Consider the following 10,499-nt stretch of genomic DNA (forward strand, 5'->3'; position numbering starts at 1 on the left):
GACATCAATCAATCAATCAATGTTTATTTATATAGCCACAAATCACAAATGTCTCAAAGGACTGCACAAATCATTACGACTACAACATCCTCGGAAGAACCCACAAAAGGGCAAGGAAAACTCACACCCAGTGGGCAGGGAGAATTCACATCCAGTGGGACGCCAGTGACAATGCTGACTATGAGAAACCTTGGAGAGGACCTCAGATGTGGGCAACCCCCCCCCCCCTCTAGGGGACCGAAAGCAATGGATGTCGAGCGGGTCTAACATGATACTGTGAAAGTTCAATCCATAGTGGCTCCAAGACAGCAGCGAGAGTCCCGTCCACAGAAAACCATCTCAAGCGGATCAGCAGCGTAGAGATGTCCCCAACCGATACAGGCGAGCGGTCCATCCTGGGTCTCGACGAGCGGTCCATCCTGGGTCTCGACGAGCGGTCCATCCTGGGTCTCGACTCTGGACAGCCAGTACTTCATCCATGGTCATCGGACCGGACCCCCTCCACAAGGGAGGGGGGGGACATAGGAGAAAGAAAAAAAAATGAGCAATCATCAATCATACCAAGACTTCACTTTCGTCAGTTGTTTGACATTCTCGGCACCCGAGGATCTTGTGAGATGACGCTGGCTGCTGCGAGCTCATATTTAAGAAAAAAAATCACTAACAGGGCGGACGCAGAGAAACACATTTTATTTCTAGAGACTCCGTACCTACTGTCAAAACTCTAAAGACCGACTGCACAGTTCCTGTCTTCACCATAAAAGACCTGTTTCATCCTGCCTGTGCTAACAAAATAAGAGTCTCAGAAAGCTAGCAAGCTACGGAGTTTGATGCCAATGTATTCTTTCTCACTTGCTTGCCCACCCGCACAGTCACTGACGTCACTCACCTGCTGCCAGACATTAAAGGGCCACACACATATGCTACTCTCATAACAAAGTGTTTAAAAAGGAGTATGCAAGTTGGACAAATGAGATGCCAAAATCCAACCACTTTCATGTGGTATTGGACAGAAAGGAGGACTTTTTTTTTTCCTCCATTTGAAAATGCGGACGTTATCAGCACCACTGTCTGATTCCAATCAATGCAAGTCATCAGAATCAGGTAATACACCAACTTATATTCTTGTCTTCATGAAAGAAAGGAATCTATGTGTGTTAAACATACTTGTATTATCATTAAACACCATTAACTTGTTAACAAAAAATGTCTCTTTCATAAATAAATAAATATAAATAGGAATGAGGTAGATCTCCTCGACTTGGTCAATTGAAAAGTAGCTCGCCTGCAGAAAAAGTGTGAGCGCCCCTGCTCTAATGCATGGTGAATGTAATGCAGTTGTTGTATTGAAGTGGGAATAGCAAACTTCCTGTTGATTTTAGTTGGGGGCGGTCAGTGTAGGAAATATAGGTCTCAGTGAGACCTACATTGAGGTTTTTGTGTCATGTGTGTTTGACAGTCCTACAGTGAGTTAGAAACAGTTTTGTCTGAGCAGGAAGCCCCCATTTTGTGACAGAAGTAGCACAACAGCAGCAGCGCAGCAGTTCTTTCTGGGCTCTTAAAATCCAAACCGGGGTAGTAAAAAAAACTACTACATCAATTTTTAATCAGAAGGATTCAGTCTATTTTCTGTGTTTATTTGAAAACCAAAACGACAAATGGCCTTTAGAGCAGTGGTCCCCAACCTTTTTGTATCCGCGGACCGGTCAACGCTTAATAATGTGTCCCGCGGGAGGGGGGGAGGAGGTAGGAGAATCCATTTTTTTTATTTCTTCTTTGTCGTGAAAAAGGGACGTTTTTTGTCATGAAAAAGGGAGGTTTTTGAGGTTGGTGCACTAATTGTAAGTGTATATTGTGTTTTTTATGTTGATTTAATTAAAAAAAAAAAAATTATTTTGGTGCCCAACCACCACGGCCCGGTGGTTGGGCACCACTGCTTTAGAGGAGATAATGTTTAAATAAAAAGCAACATTTTTTAGCCAACTTTTGTATTGAAGTGGGAATAGCAAACTTCCTGTTGATTTTAGCCGGGGGGTGTCACTAGATGAAATATTGGTCCCACTGTGACCTACGTAGTGGTTTTTGTTTCATGTTTCTACAACATTCCTACAAACAGTTTTGTCTGTGTTGTCTTCCTAGGGGGCACTAGAGCGCAATTTTTAGTTTTGGGGTTTGGTTTTTTGATTAGATCGCAATTTTCGCTTGTACTGATTCGTGTGTCAAATTTGGTGAGTTTTGAAGCATGTTAAAGGGGTCAAATTACAGCTCAAAGAGGCGGCGGTATAATAATAAAGAATAATATTACTAATAATAAAACCTTAGAAATTCAATAGGGTCCTCTGTCCCAAAGGGACATCGGTCACTAATAAAAATATGATACCAAAAATGATAAAGAACCAGTTAGTGAAGTAGATATTAATAACACAAAAATGACAATGAACATTATAGAACAATGAAATACTAATAGAAATAACAATATTGTTCATCATGAGTGATAATAATTACCTCTGTCATCAAAATTACAATTGCTTCAAATGTAACAATACATAAATGTAATGAATTTTGTAACTTGCAAAAGAAGGCAGACCAAGAGGAGCGGACTATATTAACCTTTTACAAAAACAGGTTAAGCTCTAGCAATGTGTCGTGTTTCAACCCGGTTTACCCTGGGGGAACACCATTAATATGTCTGATGAAGCGTCATCGTATGCATGAGTGTATGTATGTATGTATGTATGTTTGTACAGTGAATATATGTATGTATGTATGTATGTATGTTTGTACAGTGAATATATGTATGTATGTATGTTTGTTTGTACAGTGAATATATGTATGTATGTATGTATGTTTGTACAGTGAATATATGTATGTATGCATGTATGTTTGTACAGTGAATGTATGTATGTATGTTTGTATGTATGTATGTTTGTACAGTGAATGTATGTATGTATGTTTGTACAGTGAATGTATGTATGTTTGTATGTATGTTTGTATGTATGTTTGTACAGTGAATGTATGTATATATGTATGTACAGTGAATGTATGCATGTATGTATGTATGAATGTTTGTATGTATGTTTGTACAGTGAATGTAAGTATGTATGTACAGTGAATGTATGTATGTATGTATGTTTGTATGTATGTTTGTACAGTGAATGTATGTATGTATGTATGTTTGTATGTATGTTTGTACAGTGAATGTATGTATGTATGTATGTATGTATGTTTGTACAGTGAATGTATGTATGTATGTATGTATGTTTGTACAGTGAATGTATGTATGTATGTTATGTATGTATGTATGTATGTTTGTATGTATGTTTGTACAGTGAATGTATGTATGTATGTATGTATGTATGTATGTATGTATGTATGTATGTACAGTGAATGTATGCATGTATGTATGTATGTATGTATGTTTGTTTGTATGTATGAATGTTTGTATGTATGTTTGTACAGTGAATGTATGTATGCATGTACAGTGAATGTATGTATGTTTGTACAGTGAATGTAGGTATGTATGTTTGTACAGTGAATGTATGTATGTATGTACAGTGAATGTATGTATGTTTGTATGTATGTATGTTTGTACAGTGAATGTATGTATGTATGTACAGTGAATGTATGTATGTTTGTACAGTGAATGTATGTATGTATGTTTGTACAGTGAATGTATGTATGTATGTACAGTGAATGTATGTATGTTTGTATGTATGTTTGTACAGTGAATGTATGTATGTATGTATGTACAGTGAATGTACGTATGTATGTATGTTTGTATGTATGTATGTACAGTGAATGTATGTATGTATGCATGTATGTATGTATGTATGTATGTCTGAATATAAGTTTGTATTTATGTATGTATGTATGTACGTGCAAATGTATGTATGTATGTACAGTATATTTGGGTTTATCAGGGGTTTATGTAACATGTCAAATCAAAATTCCTTTTGAATGATATTTGAGTCATTTGTGCACCAAGAATGGCAGCGCAATAAACGTTGGGATGCAGTTGTGCAAATGACAAATATTAATATATATGTAAATGATTGCCTCACCTCTTTTCCAAATAGGTAGGGGACATTTACAGTTGAAATAAATGCAACAGTTACTTAGTAGCACAGGAGATATAACGTTCTGTGGGATATGGAGGATTACGAGTGCTGCATACCGAGTATTGCACTCCAATATTTCTTTGGCCTCATTTTTTGTCTTTCTCGGCGGCTTAATGCCAGCTGTGAAGTGCGGTTGACACCCCTGATTTCTCTTCAATCCATTCCGAGGAGCGTCCTGACAGTATGAGCTCTGCCCAGCCTGTGATTTGAATAAGCCATTTGTGTTTACATTACAAGCCTCCAATACTGCAAGCAAAAAAAAAAAAAAAGTGCATGAATTTTTCCAGCACAATAAGCAGACTTGAGAGTGTTATCATCAGTGTGTGTGTGTTTCTACATTGGCAAAGTGCGAGCACATCAAGGCGAGAGCGTGTCTTCAGGCTCATATTAGAGCTTCCATTGAAACACTCACTTTACAGTCTTTGATTTGCACTTTGGGAAGGATTGTATGCCTCAATCCTTTATCACACTGAGCTGGGAAAATGTTGCCAAGCATGCTCCCAAAATGAGTGTGATTGTGCCCCCTGAGATTTGTTTAGGGACAATGTTTATTCTTGTTTGATGACAATTTCATAGCATTGTTGGAGAATAACATGAGAGGTGATTGAACGTTGAAACTAAGGTAAATAGAGGGAACTTAAATATAGCCCCATTCGGTCCTAAATATGGCGCTAGTGTGTTGCTTTTTTCAACATTTCAAATCCATTGCAACATGACTTGTCTCACCATTTTAATAGTGTTTTTTTAAAGAAGGAATTCCCTAAGCTGGGTGTGCAATGTACAATTGTGTCTGTGACATGGAGTATGCAAGTCTAAAAAGTTTTAACGCACATTGTAAAATCTTTTAACCTAAACATATTTGCCAAAGTGATTATGATATCACATTTATTTAGATGCTTATTTAGCTGCATCCATCTATCCATCCATTTTCTGTCATGGAGTGCTGGAGCCTATCCCAGCTGCAGTCATTATACATACATTTAATATCTATATAAGTACACCTACTTCCGAACTGTATATACATAAAATGTATATTATGTATATGTAGATACATATCATATATATCTTCTGAGGGATTTCCTTCAGGGGATTTCCCTGAAGAGCAGGGAAACCTGCAAAATAGGCTTGTAGGGATGAAATAGCCTCTGTGTTTTTTCCTGACCTAACGTATATTACGCTTATTGAGCACTTTATAACGGATAAACCACAGTAACCTCGACTATCTATCTATCTATCTATCTATCTATCTATCTATCTATCTATCTATCTATCTATCTATCTATCTATCTATCTATCTATCTATCTATCTATCTATCTATCTATCTATCTATCTATCCTTATATATATATATATATATATATTTTAGGGGTGTGGGAAAAAATCGATTCGAATACGAATCGCGATTCTCACGTTGTGCGAATCAGAATCGATTCTCTTTTTTTTTTTTTTTAATATATCTATCCAACAAAGCACTACACAGCAATACCATAACAATGCAATCCAATTCCAAAAGCAAAAATGAGCCAGCAACACTCAGAACTGCAATAAACAGAGCAATTGAGAGGAGACACAAACACCACACGGAACAAAACAAAAGAGGTGAAACAAAAATGATTATCAACAACAGTATTAATATTAGTTAAAATTTCAGTACAGCAGTGATTAAAAATCCCTCATTGACATTATCATTAGACATTTATAAAAATAATAAAAAAGAACAATAGTGTCACAGTGGCTTACACTTGCATGGCATCTCATAAGCTGGACAACACACTGTGTCCAATGTTTGCACAAAGATAAAATAAGTCATATTTTTGGTTCGTTTTATAGTTAAAACAAATTTACATTATTGCAATCAGTTGATAAAACATTGTCCTTTACAATTACAAAAGCTTTTTACAAAATGTACTACTCTGCTAGCATGTCAGCAGACTGGGGTAGATCCTGCTGAAATCTGTGTATTGAATGAATACACAATCCTTTTGAATCAGAAAAATATAGTTTTTGAAACGAGCATCGCGTTGAATCGAAAAAAAATCTATAGATAATCGAATTGTGACCCCAAGAATTGATATTGAATCGAATCATGGGACATTCAAAAATTCGCATATATATATTATGGATGCACCGAAATGAAAATTTGTGGCCGAAGCCGAAGCCGAATAAAATTTAAACGCTTGGCCGAAGGCCGAATACCGAATAATGAATGCAGTTTTTCACAATTTTTAAAATATTGCATAAATAGCCTAGAAAAAATATTTAGACATATTTTTCAAATAAAGTAATTTTTTATTGAATATTGACATTTTTTTAATATTCCAGTAGTCGCTATTTCGGCCGCTTGTACCCGTGATCTTATCCTTTCGGTCATGACCCAAAGCTCATGACCATAGGTGAGGATGGGAACGTAGATCGACCGGTAAATTGAGAGCTTTGCCTTCCGGCTCAGCTCCTTCTTCACCACAACGGACCGGTACAACGTCCGCATTACTGAAGACGCCGCACCGATCCGCCTGTCGATCTCACGATCCACTCTTCCCTCACTCGTGAACAAGACTCCTAGGTACTTGAACTCCTCCACTTGGGGCAGGGTCTCCTCCCCAACCCGGAGATGGCACTCCACCCTTTTCCGGGCGAGAACCATGGACTCGGACTTGGAGGTGCTGATTCTCATTCCGGTCGCTTCACACTCGGCTGCGAACCGATCCAGCGAGAGCTGAAGATCCCGGCCAGATGAAGCCATCAGGACCACATCATCTGCAAAAAGCAGAGACCTAATCCTGCGGTCACCAAACCGGAACCCCTCAACGCCTTGACTGCGCCTAGAAATTCTGTCCATAAAAGTTATGAACAGAATGGGTGACAAAGGACAGCCTTGGCGGAGTCCAACCCTCACTGGAAATGTGTTCGACTTACTGCCGGCAATGCGGACCAAGCTCTGGCACTGATCGTACAGGGAACGGACCGCCACAATAAGACAGTCCGATACCCCATACTCTCTGAGCACTCCCCACAGGACTTCCCGAGGGACACGGTCGAATGCCTTCTCCAAGTCCACAAAGCACATGTAGACTGGTTGGGCAAACTCCCATGCACCCTCAAGAACCCTGCCGAGAGTATAGAGCTGGTCCACAGTTCCACGACCAGGACGAAAACCACACTGTTCCTCCTGAATCCGAGGTTCGACTATCCGACGTAGCCTCCTCTCCAGTACACCTGAATAAACCTTACCGGGAAGGCTGAGGAGTGTGATCCCACGATAGTTGGAACACACCCTCCGGTATATATATATATATATATATATATATATGTAGGTGTGGGAAAAAATCACAAGACTACTTCATCTCTACAGATCTGTTTCATGAGGGGTTCCCTCAATCATCAGGAGATTTTAATGGAAGCATTCACATACAATGGTTTATATAGAGCACAGAGTGGGTGGGTACAAGCAGGCGTAGGGTGTGGTGATTGGCTCATGTGTTACCTAGGAGGTGTTTCCGTCTATGGCGGCATGTTGAAATGATTTCACTGCGCTTGTTGAGAGATGATAGATCTGGATGATATATAATAAACAGTTTCTCTTTTAAGCATAGGTTGCATCTTTTATTACCACTGTTGTAAGGTGTGCTAGATGCAAGAATTTGCCATGTTATTGAATATTCAACATTATTGTCTTTGAGGTTCCAAATGTGTTTGCTGAGTTCTGTAGAATTCTGCAAAGTCTGGTTTCTAAAGGAGGCGTTGTGATTATTCCATCTTGTTTTGAACGCTCCTTCGGTTAATCCTACGTACGTGTCGGATGTGTTAATGTCCTTGCGTATTACCTTTGCTTGGTAAACGACTGATGTCTGTAAGCACCTTCCGTTGAGAGGGCAATCAGGTTTCTTGCGACAGTTACATTCATTGTTGGTTTCAGAGTCGTTTAGTCTGGGGGTAGGCAGTCTTTTTGCAATTGCTTTGTTGTGGTTTGAAATGATTTGTTGCATGTTATTCATACAGCTGTAGCTCAATTTAATGTTGTTCTTGTTGAATATTTTTCTTAGGGTGTTGCCTATATATATATATATATATATATATATATATATATATATATATATATATATATATATAGACACACACACACACACACACCTGGGTTCCCTCCGGAGTACCCGGAGGGAACCCACGCAGTCACGGGGTGAACATGCAAACTCCACACTGAAAGATCCTGAGCCGGGGATTGAACCCAGGACCTTCTTATTATTGCCATTGCATTTTAAAAGCCCATCATTGTATTTTCCCTGATGTTGCCTCACCATTTTAGTCATCTAAGAAGTGTGCTGTCCCTGTCATGAGAGCACTTGAAGCCTGCTTATAGATGGGCTGCATGAGTGCTGCTGACAGAGGCAAGGAGCTCCCCTCTCTCTCATAACTTTGAGCTCCCAGTCACAGATGCCGACTGCCAAGTACAGACCCAGTCACTTACAGACCTGGACAGCGACCAAGTCTTCCCCAAAAACTCCCTCTGAGCGTGTGCCAGCTATCATTTGTCAGCTAACTGCTGTCATGTCCTTTGAAAGCACTTTTTCAACCAGACTGAGGAAGATGCTGATTGCTTTGGTTTTTTCTTGTGGTTCTCTTTCAGCAATCCTTCCCCGACACTGAGAAGTCCGGAGCAGTGGTGCAGAAGTTTCAGTCATTTCATTGGCCAGTAAGTGTCGAAAAGACTGCACATGATTATTCACCCACCTCAGATTTGGATGCCTTGAAGTTGATCATCACTAAACATAGTCAACTTGGAAGTGAATGAATGAATGCAGTGATTGAGTTATGTACTGCTCATCTCATGAAAAATATGCATGTTAGGTCTATGGCTGACTTTAAATTGAAATGAAATGGTGGTTTGTTCCCTGGTATGTGTGCTTGTGACCAGTCCAGGGTGTACCACAACTCTTGTAGCAAGTCAGCTGGGATAGACTCCAGCTCACCTTTGGCCCTAATTGAGACCAGCAGAAAAACAAAAATGGATGGAAGTGTAATTTCACCAATGAGTACATATTGTAGTGATGGACATTGCAGTAGCATATTTAATTGACATATATTTTAGGTCTGTCAAAAATATGAATGTATTCATCATCAATAACACATAAAATATTGTATAATACATGTATAAACACAGATTAATAAGGCAATTTATTTTGACCGTACATGCTCCTTTACTTAATGGTTACCTAAAAGGTGGTGTGGGTCGTCTGTGATCAGGTCTGTGATCAGGTCTGTGATCAGGTCTGTGATCAGGTCAGTGATCAGGTCTGTGATCAGGTCAGTGATCAGGTCAGTGATCAGGTCTCTGATCAGATCTGTGATCAGGTCTGTGATCAGGTCAGTGATCAGATCTGTGATCAGGTCAGTGATCAGGTCTGTGATCAGGTCTGTGATCAGGTCAGTGATCAGGTCTGTGATCAGGTCTGTGATCAGGTCTGTGATCAGGTCTGTGATCAGGTCTGTGATCAGGTCTGTGATCAGGTCTGTGATCAGGTCAGTGATCAGGTCTGTGATCAGATCTGTGATCAGATCTGTGATCAGGTCAGTGATCAGGTCTGTGATCAGGTCTGTGATCAGGTCAGTGATCAGATCTGTGATCAGGTCAGTGATCAGGTCTGTGATCAGGTCTGTGATCAGATCTGTGATCAGGTCTGTGATCAGGTCAGTGATCAGATCTGTGATCAGGTCTGTGATCAGGTCTGTGATCAGGTCAGTGCAAAGAAGAGTGAGGAGACTCCAACTGGTGTGCTCACTGGCAAGTTTGACTTCAAAATACATCTTGACATGACAATAAATACAACCGTTACCAAGGTTTTGAGCAATTAAATGACGTGCATTCAAGTAAAACATTCATTTTAATTTGAAAATGAAATTTTGACAATGAAATTGCAATTTAATTCTGAATAATCCCAATTCAGAAGTGTGATTAATCTGGTGTAAAATTGTAATCATTTGACAGCATTAGTGTAATAAATTTAGTACTAATGATTATTATAATTTTAATAATGACATTATTAACAACAATATAAACAATATTTACACATACCATGTAAAAATACACTTATATATATATATATTAATATATATATATATTAATGTAATTATTAATATATATATATATATTAGTGCCATCAAAGTACCTTTTTTTCTTTGTATTTTAAAGTTATTGTGCCGCAATGAAATGATTAATTACAGCAATATTGTGGTGATCAGTTGCCCAGATCATGTCTTTGGTTTTGAGTTTTGTTTTATTCTTGAGTTTATTTTTCTGCTTTATGGAAGACCGTTCTCCACACCTTGGCAATTAGTCACAAGTTGCTGGGTCAATGCTCGCTCGTTTACACTAAGCCGGATAAG

At 38.9% G+C, this 10,499-nt stretch overlaps 1 protein-coding gene across 4 annotated transcripts in view; it reads left to right on the plus strand.

Annotated features, from left to right (window-relative positions):
• Positions 1 to 10,229, plus strand: part of LOC133547894 (myosin-IIIb-like) — a 76,783-nt gene extending 66,554 nt beyond the window's left edge. For 3 of the 4 annotated variants that reach the window (XM_061893380.1, XM_061893376.1, XM_061893378.1), the window contains 2 exons: positions 8,743 to 9,755; positions 9,828 to 10,229. In XM_061893380.1, the coding sequence (XP_061749364.1) occupies positions 8,743 to 8,812 (70 nt within the window). In that variant the 3' untranslated portion in view covers positions 8,813 to 9,755; positions 9,828 to 10,229. The remainder of the gene's footprint in view (positions 1 to 8,742; positions 9,756 to 9,827) is intronic. The other variant, XM_061893379.1, reaches the window with a different exon arrangement.
• The last annotated feature ends 270 nt before the right edge of the window (positions 10,230 to 10,499 follow it).

Source organism: Nerophis ophidion, unplaced genomic scaffold (assembly GCF_033978795.1).
Source record: "Nerophis ophidion isolate RoL-2023_Sa unplaced genomic scaffold, RoL_Noph_v1.0 HiC_scaffold_246, whole genome shotgun sequence".
Taxonomy (NCBI): Eukaryota; Metazoa; Chordata; class Actinopteri; order Syngnathiformes; family Syngnathidae; genus Nerophis; species Nerophis ophidion.